The 16,224-nt window shown below is 45.7% G+C and overlaps 1 protein-coding gene across 4 annotated transcripts in view; it reads right to left on the bottom strand.

Annotated features, from left to right (window-relative positions):
- Nucleotides 1-16,224, bottom strand: part of LOC131888650 (transient receptor potential cation channel subfamily V member 5-like) — a 68,467-nt gene that overhangs the window by 40,633 nt on the left and 11,610 nt on the right. For 3 of the 4 annotated variants that reach the window (XM_059237556.1, XM_059237557.1, XM_059237558.1), the window contains 3 exons: nucleotides 7,355-7,454; nucleotides 583-759; nucleotides 335-524 (listed from right to left, as the gene is read on the bottom strand). In XM_059237556.1, the coding sequence (XP_059093539.1) occupies nucleotides 335-524; nucleotides 583-759; nucleotides 7,355-7,454 (467 nt within the window). Of the gene's footprint in view, nucleotides 1-334; nucleotides 525-582; nucleotides 760-7,354; nucleotides 7,455-8,303; nucleotides 11,053-16,224 lie in introns of those variants that run through there. The other variant, XM_059237559.1, reaches the window with a different exon arrangement.

Genomic DNA, 16,224 nt, shown 5'->3' with positions numbered 1-16,224 from the left:
TTTTTTTTTGTCTTGGACTGCTAGAAATCCCACTCCCAGTAGTGATAACGGAGTCGTCAAAATAATGATGGTAATAGTAATAAGATAATATAACGTCGGGGCCCAAATGGACAAAACAACGGACCGGCCCAGAGTAAGCCTTGTTGAACTGAAACCAACCCTTTTGCTACTATCTTTAACATTTCTTATCACTATCTTCAAATTCCACATTTTCGCCCTGTTTTAAGTTTTTAGGTGCTAGGGTCGGAGAGTTAAGCCTTGCACGGCCAGCAAAGCGCGCATCGCATCTTGAAATATATTAAGATCGAAATCCATGTCGTTCGAGAGAAGTTACCCTTGATAATTCGATTTTGTGCAAACATCAACAATCTCATGATCCAACGAATCCGATCTCGATGCTTTTTGATCCTCAGGGCACATAAAGTTCCCATAGCAACGTTCGTGAATATCAACACCTTGATCTAGTAAATATTTCACAGTAGTAGGATCTTCTGCTACGACAGACATGTGCAGAACATTTTCTCCTAAAATACATAAAATGTATCATTTTCCAGAAAAGATCATTATTTTGGTTTAACTCACCATAATACTCTTCAGATAGATAGACATCAATAATGAGTTTTGGATACCATTTCAAAAGCCTTCTTCCCAAGGCAAGGTGTGTTGGAGTTTGCATCAGAAAACATATATGATACACTGTTTCTCCGACGGATCCTCTTTTCTCAGCCATCCAACAACATTCTCGAAATAGATGTGGCGCTGGAACATAAAAGCAAACTATGAGTTAGTTACAGCTTCATTATTCGGAATTTTACATCAATCTTTGACAAAATGTAATCACGATCTTGACAAAGACCCTGTACTACTGGTATATGCTGAAAAAAGAAAGAGAGATGTTACGCACTCTATGACGGGGTCGGCAGCCCCAGAACTAGATAGGCTGTAACAAAATAGTGTCAACATCGCCTGCCCTTAAACAACCATCCAATAATTGTCCGTTCTTATTCTGTCATATCGTGAAAATTTCTAGCGAGGTCAGATATCTGTGGCAGCCTCCACTCCATCCATCGCTGCCGCACAATTATCTTTTCACCATTTATTGGAAATTTACTACCTTACTGGGAAAGGCAATAAGCATTATTGGGAAAGGGAATTAGCATTGGTCTTGTTTTCAGTTACGATGTGTGGTGCTGGCTAAGCAATAAGTACTAGCCAGACAATCATGTTTTGACAAATAGATATCAAGGGATATCAAGTAATTCAAATAATCACGAAAAATCAGCCGCTGATGGGATTCAAGGGAGCAAGTCTAGAAAGGGTGCCTAGCCAGCCTACATCTTGCTTAGGTAAGACTTGCCAATTATTTCAAACCACCGGCTTGTTTGAGCAAAAAATATTTGGATATTAAGCCAAGATAGAAATACGGTGTCAAAGCAAACGGTTCACAGTGCGTTTCCGTCGTTTTTTGATTTAAAGGCGTCCCCAGTAGGTGTTCCCAGCGTTTTTTTCCTATTTATCTTAATCCAGATTTGTCCAAACATACTTGGAATTTTGTCTTTAAGACTCTATATTTCCAGCAATTCAGCCTAGACGTCTTAAGCAATAACTGGCTTCACAAGGCAAGAAAAAGACGTTCATTATGTTACGGACGTTACCCAGTGTGAACATCCACTCAACAGTTGCTGCAGAAAAAGCTGTCATTTGGAGAGACCATGTAAAGATTACGAAAGGAAAGATGCGTCATCTCGATACTAGCGACACAGGCAAAGACACGGTGAAACGATGAACCCGAAAAAACTTCAAGAAGCAGGGTTTCTCCTTGGAACAAACCAAGGTATGTCCCATTTTGGGTTCGAGGTCCGCCGTTTGAGGTCCGCCGTTCGAGGCGATATAATCCACTATAGCAGGAACCCCTTCTTAATTGGTTGCCACATTGCATGACTGGCAACGCTCATGGAGACTTGGAGATAAAAATAATGCCTAAATTTACCACATTTCAAACTTGGTTTTGGTAGCTGTAAAGTTTTTGTCGACGTAATTGGCGTATTTGGGCAAAAATGGAAGGTCCAAAGGTGGAGGTCAGCACTGCACCCAATATGAAGTCGCTGATTACGAAATAGTTAAGTAGAGGAACCCATCAATAATGCGAACAAATTGATCTTCCTATTTTAATTTTACAAATACCAGCGATGACCAGGAAGTGGAAGTAGTACAAAACATCTGAGAGTGAGCGAGGTCAATCAGATAACGTCCCTTTATATCTGCCGTACAGCAAGATTATTCAACACCACGAATTTTGAACACAAATTAAGGTGACAAACATTGGTCAAATACGTGTTTTCAAGTGGCAGTATCTGTAAGCAATACAATAAACGAAGCCAGAAATCGACCAGAAATAATGAGATGGATTATGTTCCTAATGTACGGGCTCCACATCCATGGAGAGTGAGGAGTGAGTGTTTCGGCATCAAAACTAGACGACGGCAATATTCTAACAACATTGGCTGTTATTACATCCTCTTAGAATTATTCTTGCCTCCAATGCAAAGAGGAGTGCTTCTTATGGGTCTAATTGAGGAAGAAAGGCACTTTGAAGCTTGGATTTTTGTTCACTCTCGTCAACAATGCAATCTTGCATTTTCCTTGATAAGGCATTGGATGGGACTTTGATCCTCCGAGTTCAGGCATGTCCAGGGGTTCTCAATGAATGAAGTTGTGCCTCAGATCTGCCAAAACACTTCCATTAGAACCTTTTTCTAACTGGAATATTAATCGACATTGGCCGGTCAGGGTGGGTGGGTGGTTTGTTGGTAAAATGTGCTATCTGGCTGATAGTTCGATCCCATTTGTACGTTCCAGGGCAGAGTATGCCCCGCCCATCTCTACCCACGTGAAGTCCACAAAGAGATGAAAGTCATATTAACTCAAAAAATCATCAAGGGGATCAACGAAATGATTGCCATTTGTACTAACAACAGTGAGTCAAGAGCGAGTGTTCCAAACGACTCGTTTGTTTTGAGGTTTTTCATCGCCCATGATCAGCTGCTCTTGACCAATCGGCGACAACCAGGCAAAAGGAGATGACGCGTCTTTTACATGAGTCATCTATATGATCCACCTTTTCGCCATCCATTGAACTATTTAGTACTGTTGGGAGAGCCTTGAGAATTCTAGCCTTGTGACAGACAAGTCCAAACTGACCAAAGTCATCAGTTCTGCTAAGCTCAAGAATATGAGAAAATCCCTAAGCAGTGGCTCAGTTCAGAATGTCCCAAACGAACTTGCTTAACCACATATTTTTTCAACCTCAATATCCTGGGGTAATTCCACACTGACACATTCATAAGTAAGGAGGAAATCTGCGGATGATTGGAAAGAGGAAGAAGGTTCGAGAGCTAGAAGCTCACCTCTTGAAAAAGACGTGGCCCGGGGAATCTGGGAAGAGGAAGGAATGGAAGGGGAGGTGCACTGAACGGGGTATATCACAGATTTATGGGGGGCCACTGTTGGAGGGCGTGGCCCCAGCCAGTGGTATCGCAGTTGGAATTATTCTATCGACTTAAAACCATTAAAACAATATTGTTGTTGGAGGGGTAAAAAAGTCACGTCCGCCATTTGAGGCGTCAGCTGACAGAGGTTATGAAGTAGCGGCAAAAATTTGTAATGAAAATATGAAATCATAATACGCCAAATCCATAAATGGCCAGCTGGGGAACTCATGCTCCTCGCCTTCTTGCACTAGGTATGTATTGCTTTCATGATCTATAAAGACATCTGCAGGGAACGGTCACAAATCTGAAAACGACCGAAATCCCATTGTGTATGAGTAATTGTTATTTGGGTGCTGGGGTCGGAGAGATGGGCATCGCCCCGCCAGCAAAGCCAGCCATCACATCGTCCTTATACTTTTTTCCGATAGGCAGTTTTGTGTCCGTATCCGTTTGGTTCTCCGTCTGTGAGCAGGGTTAGCGTCTAAAAGTTTCCTTGAGAATGGTCGGGGTGGAGATTCGAACCAGTGACTTCTCTCATATTAGGAAACTACGCTATCCACTACACCACGTCTCCTCCTTTCGATTATATTTGCCGGTCAATACTTCACTATGATGAAATAACGAGATGATCTAAGGATAGACCTTGTTTAACTATTTTCGACTCCTCGTAACTACTTTAGACCAAATGGTCAGCGATTGCAAAATTCGCCTTTGAAGGAATTTCTGCCACTTTCTTCAAATCAAGAAATATCACTCGACTCTGAATGGAGCTTGAATTTTGCCCCAACAATCGATCATGAGTAGAGTTGCCATGAGGCTAACCTATCTTTAGTCAAAATGACTTGATAATAACCGAGATTGTACATCTGGCAGATTTAAATTTCATTCCGAAGTGAGTGACTAGATATGCATTCGTTTTGGCTATGATTTGAATTTCTTGGATAAAAATTTAGGTGCTATATATAAAAAAAATACCTCATTTATCACAATCAGGGATGAGAAATTATTAAAAGCCATTTTCTACCACCTGGCAGAAATTGGTCCCAAAAGTGGCAAAAAATGGCCGAAGATAAAATTATTTGCATTCTTCTAAATCAACTTTTTCTAGTATTTACGACCATTTCCATTAATTTTTAAGCCTACTTGTATATAGTTTTGACACGTTGGGATGAGCATTTTGCATCGAATGTGAGATACAACTACTAAACGTCATTGGAGTGTGATCGAGTTTGAATTTTGCCGAGACACAATCGATTTGAGTCAAGGATGCTATTTAATGCTATTTGCTACTTTTAAAGTCAAAATGACGACAATTTCATTTAAAAAGATGTATCGTATTCCATAACCATTTTGATGACTTTGAAAAAAAGCTGTAATTGTTATCAAGTCAATCAACCATCAAACAGTATAAATTTCAATATTTGAGGAACATTTTGTATTTCAGCCAATATATCAATATGCTTTGTAGCAAAGAACACTTGAAAAACTTACCCAACCCATATGATCCTTCTTGTCTTTCATATCTTTTAGAATCAAGATCGGTCATTCTAAACACCGGCGGCCATTTTTGACCACCTTCGATCAACTTCTACCATTTTCTGCCACTTTCTGCCATTTTCTGCCACTTTCTACCATTTTCTGTCACTTTCCGCTATTTTATGCCACTTTCTGGCACTTTCTGCCATTTTCAGCTACTTCATCATCAATCAATTAACTAAGGATACAAATCCCTAGCTACCTCTACTCCCCACAGTCCCAGATCAATCTCGGTTGTCTGGAAACTCCTGGGCCAATCTTCAAAATGTGGTCACTATCCTAGTCTAAATGAGGCTGTCAAAGTTGAACTCTACTCTAAAGTCTAACAACTGATTTCTGCTACAAGAGTGATGAACTTCAGATACAGTTGAATACAAATCACTTGCTACCTCTACTCCCTACGATGTCAGAGCGATCTCGGTCGTCTGGGAAATCTAGGCTACTCTTCAAGGCAAACTCTACACTTCAATCTACTTTATTCATCAAAAACCCACCGCCTACCAGCTGTCTCGCTTCAGTAGAAAAAGTGGAGTAATAGTTGGGCTGATGGAAAGGGGGATATTCACATAAGAAGCAAATGGCTTTTTTTATTTTTGTTCGATCCGTGTTGAGATGGTTCAATGTAGATCCTCGGATGACTTCCACTCGACGGGATTGAAGGTACACTGACAGAGTGACGAAGTGCTGTAGTCAGACTCGGCACTGTCCCAGGTCCTCTTGCTTCTCTGCACGGCTTCCTGGTCCTCCTACTTCCATATGACGAAAATCTCTGTCCTTCGAAACAGTTCTCATTTTTCTCGCTCTTTAACAATAGCGAAATTTCAGCACTTAGGAATGGCAGGTGATTCCTCCTTGGAGAGGTGCAAAAACTGACTTCTCTCCTCGAGCTCTGAATTGAGACTTCTGTCCTCATTGAAGGACGAAGGGTAACTCTGTTCTTCTCGAGAAACAAAATGCGACTGCCGGTTCTAACAAATTCCTCATTGGATCTGAGAGGGTTGTGATAACCGATTGTGGTAGACCGGGATTTCCTGTTTCTCTTCCCTTCAAATCTGTACTCGACATTCCTAACCCATGGTTGTAGCTGGGCTGACCAGGCCCTCGGGTACTGGAGCTTTTCCTTGGTGAAAGGAACGACGTACAGATTGATTCACACCAAATCCCAAATCTCTTTGATACGACCGGTTCCTGTGACACCGTCCATCTATGATCAAGGGCTGGAGGAGCTAGTTATGATGGATTACGACGGCTCTGCGAGCATTGGGTTGGCATTTGGTCGACATTTGACCGCCAAACGGACTACACAATGGGCAGTTCAACGACTTCCGTGGTTTTCACATGATGTTAACATACACTTCCTCAAGAAATGTCAATAAACCCCGTTCCGTGCACTATCATTCACCCTATACTACATTCATCTATCATATCAAGATGATGACCTCATTGGGCATAGAACAGACATAATGTTTGGACATTACCTAGATAAAAATCCTCTCACTGGAAATCCACTAACCCAATTAGGGAGTAGTTTTTCCGTCTTTAGTGGGTGATTTTGCCCAATGTTATCACCTTCTGGAGTGAGAGCAATAAAAACGGGCCTACTATTGTTGTGAACGCTTTGTGACTGCCTTTGTTCTTGACTAGTATGGCTTTTATTTACATGACTAGATTAACTTAAATGAGCAAATTCAGAACATCTCCCTCACACACGGGGGCTGGGAGTCAATGGGAGAGTGGGGATACCGGGATTCACATGCCAACCAGACGGGGTTCGGGAAACAACCGGGTTTACAGGCTATCCGGGTTTACAGGTCAACCAATTGGGGGATCACGGTGTCATCTGAGTGGGTCACGGTGCCATCCGGGTGGGTCAAGGTGCCATCCGGGCGGATCAAGGTGCCATCAGGGTAGATCACGCCGCCATCCGTGCGGGTCACGGTGCCAGCCGAGTCACGAGCATAAGGCATCTGCCCTCTGACAAGACAAGGGTCAGATTGCCCACACACTGGGCTCACAGCTCTACCCACTACCTCCAGGGCAACACACTCAATCCCACCAAAGGGAGAGCCACACGCACCATCCCCTTGCATGGGGAGAGTTGCTTGGGGGGCAGCAGCCGGTTAGCTGACTGAGCCATGCTGTGAACGCTTCGTGACTGCCTTTTTTCTTGACTAGTATGGCTTTTATATACATGACTAGATTAACTTCAATGAGCAAGAACCTCAATTCAGAACACTTATAATACCTATTGATGCATGAAATGTACTTTGATTATCACAAAATAAATCTACAAAAATAGGCAAAATAATGATGATGAATTTACTTACATGTTGCTGGATCTAATCCTGCGGTGACGTTGGCCAGAAGTTCGCTTCCTTCAAATACAAAATCATAAGCAGCCTCGCCCAATTCTTTGATTACTGGGAGCTGAAATTCAAATGACATTAACAGAAACGGTATCATCATTTGCTCAATCAAGAACTTGTAGGATCCAGCGCCGGTTCTCGGCTTGTATTATAATAACTAGACATGGCCAAAATATGTGTTATCTCTGTTATGTCATGAAACAAGTTTCATTGCATGTAAAGGATATTTCACATTTTATGTATATTTTGGGTTTGGAAGTGAAGCCACCAATGCGAGTACCGTACTGGACTTGGTCTTTTCTAATACCCTGATCTGATCCAGTATGTCCATTGGACACTTAGAAGCCTGTCAGATCACAATGTTCTCAAAATAAGGTTGACCATTAATCAAAAGCCGGCGTGCTCTAGAAAAAGACCAGCCAAAGATGTCGTTCTGCTAAGTTCAAGTTCACAGATGAAAATTGAACATTTTCACAACTTTTTCCAAGTTATTTTGCGTGTTTTCTCAGCTTCTTTTCTCATTTTTTTCAACTTTATTTCAAAATTATTTCAGCTGAAAAGGCAACTCTTATCGAGGTCGAGTCGTTGCAATCTATCTTGGCTTTGCCAAGGCCTTTAACAAGTTAGATCATGGCCTTTTGGGATCCAAGGCAAGGTTCTCAATTGGTTAAGAAGTTTCATTTGTGGCAGCAAGCAATAACTTAAGATCAAGGGATCCATTAGTGACAAACATTATGTCAAGTCAGGTGTTTTCTTATTATCTTCATTGCTCCACTTCAGAAGCTTTGTATTAGTAATGTCAGTATTTCTTCCTGTGCTGATTGGTTCGGAGAATTTTTTCTCCCCTATCTAATGAACTGTATTCTTTCTTCCGTTTTTTCACACGAACTTTCTGTTTATTTTCACTTACATGTTGTTACACTCTCTTGCTCTCTCCTGTTCTTCCGGTTTTTCGTCAGGGAGCCCACATAGCGCGGAATCATCCATGGTGGCTAACAACCTTTTGTCCATTCCTCCCCCCATTCCGGCGCGGGATGTCGGGTCTCCCGTCTTGGGCAGTCTTTTCAAGGGGATGAGAGGGCAGACCTTCCCAATTGGTCTTTGGATAGTTCCTTCTGGTGTGCGGACCGTCACTGCTCGGACTAACCCATCCTTACCAGGATGGACGAGGATCACGGTTCCAGCCTTCCACACAGATCGTGGTTGATTGGTTCCCACTACGAGCACTTCCATTTCAATCGTAATATTTTCCATCCTTGTTCACCATTTGTTTCGCGTCAGGAGAGTGGGTAGGTATTCAGTTGTCCATCTAGTCCAAATCCTATCCACCACTCCCTGGACGTAGTTAAAGTGCTTTCTGGGATCCATAGATTGGTATTTGCCTGGTGGAACAGTCGCGTTGGCCCGCATCAATAAAAAAATGATTAGGGGTCAACGCTTGTGCATCTCCCACATCTGCACCTTCGTAAGTCAGGGGACGCACATTCAGCAGGCCGGTCACTCCACAGAACACCGTCCATAGTTCATGGTCTCGGAGATGGCGTCTAGCTTCTTGATCCCCTTCCAGAACTCAAATAATAGCCTTCTTCGCAGATTTTACCACGGATTCATGCACCCCTCCCCAATGTGGGGCTGCTGGAACCTGGAATTTCCATTTGATGTGATGAGCTAACGGGTCTTGGCTGAGCCCGCCACTTCACGCTCAAGTTCGCCTAGCAGGGCGTGAGCACCGACAAAATTAGTACCGTTGTCACAATAAAGGAGGTCCGGTTTCCCTCGTAGGTTGACAAAATTGCGAAGGGTGTTCAGAAAATCCTGGGTACTGAGGGACGGAGCTACCTCTAGGTGGACTGCCCTAGTGGTCATACAGGCAAACAACACGCCCCACCTCTTCTCGATTTTATTCCTCAAGACCAACACTTCCAATGGCCCAAAGAGGTCGACTGATGTGTTCCAAAACGGAGGTTTGGCCATGGCAAATCACTCGGTGGGAAGATCCGCCATTTCTTGACGGGCTGGACGGGCTTCTAACTTCTGGCACACACGGCACTCCGACCGCACCTTCCTGACGGCCTCTCTGCCCCTTAAAACTCAGAATTTTTGACGAACCATAGCCAGACCTTGGTTCACTCCTGGGTGGTGGTCTTTGGTGTGCTCCTCTCTGAGGATCAACTTAGTTAGGGGATGACGAGGGCAAAGGATTATTGGGTGCCTTTGGTCGTAGCCCACTTGCGCACTGCTCAAACGCCCTTGAGCACGGATATTGCCCTCTTGATCAATGAAAGGCAATAAACTCTTCATCCTTGATGAATGTTTTGGGGTGAAATCACCTTGCCCACTGAAGTCCTCAGGGAAGGATTCTCTCTGAGCCTGAGCAATGAGTCCTGAGAGGGTGTGCTTTTCGGTTTGACCATCTATAGCTGGCTCGCCCAAAAGCTCCTGAAGATCATTGGTGGCGTCTCCCACAAAGTTGAGGGCGGCCGCTTTACGATATTTCTGCCTTTGTTCCTCTTCTGTCTCACGGATCTCGATGTCCGGGGGCCAACTTCCACAGATTGTGTTCAGGAAGATTGGTCCTAAAATCCCACGTTGGAGGGACTCTTGACTCAGGGGGATTGCAGCCCGGGTTCCGAGGTCGGCCGGGTTTTCCTTGCCAGGGATGTGCCTCCATTCTCTGGCTAGAATGAGACTTTGCATCTCTCCAATCCTGCAGGCAACAAAGGGTTTGAACGTCTGGGCAACACTGGCAATCCAACACCGGTCAGTCGGGAATGTACACTTTGAAATTTTCTCCCTTAAAGTCTGCTTTAAGTGATCAGCTAATCTTGCAGCCAGTACAGCCGCCTGAAGCTCCAATTTGGGTATAGTCATGGGTTTTTTAGACGAAACTCGGGTTTTGGCACAAACCATGCGCATGTGAACGGGACCAAGTGGTTGGTAGGACCGGATATAAGCTACCGCGCAAAAGGCATCTTCTGATGCATCACAGAAAATGTGGCACTCCTTTTGTACATCTCCTCCTGACAATGGGAAGAGACAGCTCGGAAAAGAGGTTCTGTTCAAATCTTGTAAGCTTTAATTCCACTTTTCCCACCACCAGGCCTCTTCATCATCCACCTTTTCGTCCCAGTCATGACCTCTGAGTACAATACCCTTCATGTGAATCTTTCCTGCCACAGTAACAGGAGCAATCAGGCCCAATGGGTCATAGAGCCCAGCTAATCGACTCAACAGGCCCCGTCGAGTGAGGGTTAATGGGCCTTCTTGTACTCTGAATGTAAGGTGATCCAACCTTGAATCCCAAACCAGCCCAAGTACCCGAACGCAAGCTTCTTCATGCAGAAGTGGCTCATTGCGTTCTTGAACAGAAATCCCGAATCCTTGAGCAACCACTGGGTGATTGGTTCGCCAACCCCTGAGGTTAAAGTTTCCTTCTGCGAGTGTGTCTTTCACTTCATGTGCCAGCCTCAATGCCTCTTCTGGGTCCTCGTGACTGTTCAGGTAGTCATCGACGTAGAACTGTTGCTTGATTGCCTGCTTGGCATCGCTACTACAGGCAGCGTCCTCAGCAGTTCTCAACAGAGTTGAGATTGCTAGGCAAGGGGATGGAGTGTCTCCGAAGACGACCCCAGTCATTTGATACACGTTCAGCCTCTGCCCCCCACCGTCCCTCCATAGAAATTGGTGATACCTTCCATCATCCCAGTTCATCTGGATGCGACTGAACAGGGCTTCTATATCCCCTAAGACAGCAACGGTCTCTAAAGCGTAGAAGGACATCCATAAGGTCTTGTTGTAGAGGTGGACCAACAAGAAGAGAATCGTTTAGGCTTCTTCCATTGAATCGAGCAGCGGAATCAAACACTACTCTCCCTGATATCTCGTCTTTTTTCCAGACCCCATGATGAGGTAAGTAGGCTTGGTTTGAGTGGTTAAGCTCGTTTTGGTTGGTGGCTTTCACGGCATAACCCTCTCCTATTGTCTTTTCCATGGCCTTGAAATAGGCCGTCCTGAACGTTTGGTCTCTAGAAAAGCGACGTTCTAGACCTTTGAACCTCCGCTCCACCAGTCTCTTATTGTTCTCAGGGCGGGGTTCACCTGGGATCCACGGGAGGGCGACTTGGTAGCCAGGTTCGCCAGGGAGTTTCCTTGTATTTGCTTGAATGGTCTTCAGAGCATATTCTTCCTGAAGGCTCATACTTTTCTCATTGGATCGTCCTTCTGATCCATATCTTTCAGTGCAAAAGAAGTCGCTCAGCCTCTGATCCAGGATTGCGTCGCCTCTTGTGTAAAGTTGATGAATCCCACCTGACTGACATCCCTTTCAACTTCCGAGCACACTGGGCCCCTGCACACCCACCCCAGTCGAGTCCTGAAGGCATATGGTTCTCCTGGTCTTCCCCTTCTCTCTTCTAGGGACTCAATGAGTGGACCAGCGTCGAGTCCCTAGAGCACATCCACTTGGCTACAGTTGTCGGCCAATGGGAGATCTTGTAAATGGCTCCAGCGACCCTTCAAGGTAGACCAATTCATGCCACGTAGACCCTTACATACAGTTGGGAGTGATCGTACATCCAGGGGGTAATCCCTGGAACTCTTAGGGTCCCCAACTTGGATTGATCCACTGAATGACCTTAATGAGGATGTGGTTGTGGTCCCATGTATCACTAATGACCCTGGAGTTCCGCCCAGACCGAGCTTTTTGAAGACCTTCTCACTCATCGGAGTCGAATCTGATCCCTCATCAATTAGTCCATTGACAATCACTATCCCATTTGGACCCTGGCACTTGAGAGGAATGATGCCTAACACGATGTGTTGAGATCGGAAGAGCTCTTCCCGAATCTGATCCCTCATCAATTAGTCCATTGACAATCACTATCCCATTTGGACCCTGGCACTTGAGAGGAATGATGCCTAACACGATGTGTTGGTCTTTAGAGACGTTGTGGCTGATAGCTTGATCTGGGGGTAGTTTATCCTAGACTTTCCATAGATGGTCTCCAGAATGGAGCAGTGGGTGGTGATAGCGTTCACACTTCGCGCATTGTTTCTTGGACCTGCATTGACGGCTAGTATGACCACGACGGAGACATCCAAAACAGCACTGATTGTCCCGAACAAAGGCCATTTTGTTTTCTCCTCTCATAGCTATGAAGTCCGAACATTCAGCCAAGAGGTGACATCCCGTACACTTTGGACATTTCTGTGAGGCAGCAGTTGTAACGTGATTCCGAGACCTTCCTCCTCTGCCTGGGGGTAGATTCTTGGGGTTAGACATGCCTTCTCTGTGATACCGTTGGTCACTGTGAACCATGGCCAGGAGCCAGTCACACAACTCATTGATTCTTCCCACTTTCTTCCCCGGTGGGCAATGCGCTTCCCAAAGCCTAAATAGGTCCTGGTCCAACTTTCTCTCCAGGCTACGTTCAAGCTGACCCCAGATTGCGTCAGATTTCGACACCTTCTCCCGTATTACTAGAATATGGCCTTGGACTGAGAGAGCAAAGTCGGCCGGGCTTTCTGGGTCTTTTGGTCTAACGTTAGGCAATCTTTCCAACTCCCGTTGATGGGCCTCTACCAGGAGCCAATCATTGCCGAACACCTTGTGAAGGGTCTTGAGGGCCGCAAAATAATGGGTTTCACTATTACCATAGCCAGCAATTAGTTTTTTGCACCTCTCATCCATGGAGGCCTTTTTAAGTCCCATCTTTTCGGCCGAGGACCAATCAGTTGAGTGAACAAGGGACTGGTACATGTTTGCCCACTCTTAGAAGGCCAGAAAATCCCCATTGAAAACCGGCATTCTCACGTCAATTGAGGTATGGATGTGTCCAGTCCGTCCATATACATCATTGGAAAAGCGCTCCGGATTGCCCATCCAATTCCCTTTGGGCTCCGTTTCATCTTGGCATTCAGTCTCGAAATCTCCAGCTTGAGATCCAAGTTGAACCTCCTCTAATTCCTCAAAGATTCGGTCTTCAATCTCCTTAGCTTGTAGTAACGTTGTTTGGGCATCCTGAACCCTTGCCTGAGCTTGCTTGACGTCGTCTTGGGCCTTTTCAAAGGCCACGCGCTTCTGGGCCTGAAGAGTTGCTTTGAAATTCCGTAGGTTTGTATCCCCGATGGAAAAGATGTACTGGCCTCATCTCTTCTAGCTTCAATGTGGTCGAGAACTCTTGCCGCCATCTCCTGAACCCGATCCCTTTCCGTAGCGTGGTAGTCCTGAACGAATGCCCATTGGTCTTGTTGCATTAGGCCGTTAGTAATCCCTTCGAGTCTCCCAAGGGTATCATCCACTTCCTTGATTCTCATGCTGAGCAACGTTCTCGACCATGGTGTCTCCTTACCGAGAGCCTCCTCAAGTTTCTTCAATTGAAGCGTGATGGAGCGCTTCTCCACTGTGAGAGCTTTCTTGCCCGCTTCCATGCTGCCGTGAACAGGAGTATTGGCCGCGTTGTTCAGCTCAGTCTCCTCCATAACGTCGGTGACAACTCGGTTATCGACAATGCGATGTGCGTCAAGCCCGTTGGTCAACCCAATCCCGTTTCCTGGGCTGATCCGGCCAACCCCTGGCCGCACGATCCAGCCCACAAGATCCCTGCCGCAGGATCCGGTTCAATACCTTAGCCGCACGATCCGGCTCGAAGGACGACGATGGTTCGGAGAATTTCTTCTCCCCGATCTAATGGACTTTATTCTTTCTTCCGTTTTTTTGCACGAACTTTCTGTTTATTTTCATTTACATGTAGTTACACTCTCTTGCTCTCTCCTGTTCTTCCAGTCTTTTGTCAGGGAGCCCACATAGCGCGGAATCATCCATGGTATCTAATAACCTTTTGTCCACTTGGCATTCATGTTTTGAACTTTACACTGCTGTTGCGTTTGGGCTCATAAAACAGGCCAAGCCTGGTCACCCCGACGAGCCAATTAGCGAGATCTTCGGAAGAGCGCATTCCACCAGAAACCCTCGATGGAAGACTGACATTTCAATGGCAACGAGGATTTGAGAACCCCAGCACGAAAAAGGAAGTACGAAGTACATCATGCCGCACTTTCACCATTCCACCATGCCCCCCCGTTTTTAATCACATGGCCCACTCCAAAAGCGAACCGAATGAGGCATTCTAGCTATGGTCCAAGCAATTTGAGGCCTTTGAGGATAGCTACCTTGGGCACGGGAAGAGGCCAGACGCAGAGGACGCAGCCGGCAACAGGTCATGGAAGACGCTCTTGGAGCTGGCACTGGAGATCCCTACCACCCGCATCCTAGAAGCTCACTTCCCGGACTTCAGAGTTAATGGAGCCACCTATAGCGACATCATGAGCTTCCTCTGTGAACGATACAAGGATGAAGCATCTGAGTATCAGTCCCTCAACATCCTCCTGGAATCATTCCAGAAGGCGGGGAGCCGTTCTCCGACTTCCTGGACAGCCTTGCGGGACTGGCGGCTTGCAGCGGGTTCACCAACACGGAATCCAAGGAGTTTCTCACCAGGCATCAGTCACTCTGAAGGACGTTGTTGCAATCCATCCAAGCCAAAGCCCTCCAACATAAATGGTCCCTTAGCAAACTCCGGTTTAAGGCACGAGGAGTCAAAACCTCTCTCATGGCAAGAGGCCAAGGGAACAAGATCCGCCAAGCATTCCAGATGGAGGCCGAGATCGACCAGCCAATAAACACGGACCTGCCAAATCACGTCTCCATGCTTGGACTAGGTGGAACATACTCAAAGCAGGCACACTTCCGAGCCTCGCACCATGGCGCTGGAAGCAAGAATGGCAAGACCTGTGGCTACTGCGGGGAGCCGTAACCCCAGGAAGAAGAAACTGCCCATCCTTGCCGTGACCAGCAACAGGGAACGCACCAACGCACCACCCGCATTGTCCGTCGTCTTGGGGGTCGGAGAGGTCCAACTCCAAGCTGTTGTGGACACTGGCGCCCAGGCGAACGTGGCCCCATTGAGGCTCATCAAGAAGCGTCCAACAAGAGAGCCCTGAAACATACCTCAATCACTGTCAGACCGTTCAAGAGTGAAGAGATCACACAGTGCGGCACCTTCCAAACTGATACAAGTTGGCAAGGAACAACAATATCAGCAAAATGGATACTATTGGTTATGCTGTAACGTAAATATATTCTCCTTAGGTTACCATTCGACATTGCGTTCTCTAATATTTCAACTGCCCTCCTGTGCACTCTATCAATCACTTCAATGTCCTTCTTCAACCAGGGGTTCCATGACTGATCAGCAAACTCAAGGTGAGGGCGGACATATGTTTTGTATATTCCTAGAAAAGTTTCCTTTGTCTGGAACGAGAATGATATCTTGACTTGTCCAAGGATGACGTTTGCCTTTCTTGCTATGGTTCTAATGTGCAGGGAGATTTCAGGTTGTCACTCACAAGGATGCCGAGGTCACAATGATTTTTGACGGACTCCCTCTCTGTTCCTCCCATGAAATACTGAAGTCCCTTGCTGGTTCGTCCAAAATGTCGGAACTTCCCCGGACTTTTTTTTGAAATATTTGTTGTAACGGAGTGATCAGAGGGGAAACTACAGGCTTAATGAATCTTTCACTTTTGGCATCCGGTCCCAATGACGAGCCCCATTCCCAGCCATTGCTGGCTGCTTGAACGTCCCCCCCTAGATGTTTGTAAGTCTCTGATTCAATGAAGTCCACCTCTCTTCTTTCTCGGGCTCCTTCATGGTTCAATTTGCTGTCCTCAAATATTCGTAGGGCTTATGTAGGCGTTGATCCAGTAGCAGGATTTAAGTCAGACTTGGACAAGTTTTTGACTAAAATTCCGGATCAACCTTATATTCAAGG

The sequence above is a fragment of the Tigriopus californicus genome, chromosome 10, assembly GCF_007210705.1.
Source record: "Tigriopus californicus strain San Diego chromosome 10, Tcal_SD_v2.1, whole genome shotgun sequence".
NCBI classification, from domain to species: domain Eukaryota; kingdom Metazoa; phylum Arthropoda; class Copepoda; order Harpacticoida; family Harpacticidae; genus Tigriopus; species Tigriopus californicus.
The sequence above is the reverse complement of the archived record's forward strand: the minus strand, read 5'-3'. Positions and strand labels throughout refer to the sequence as shown.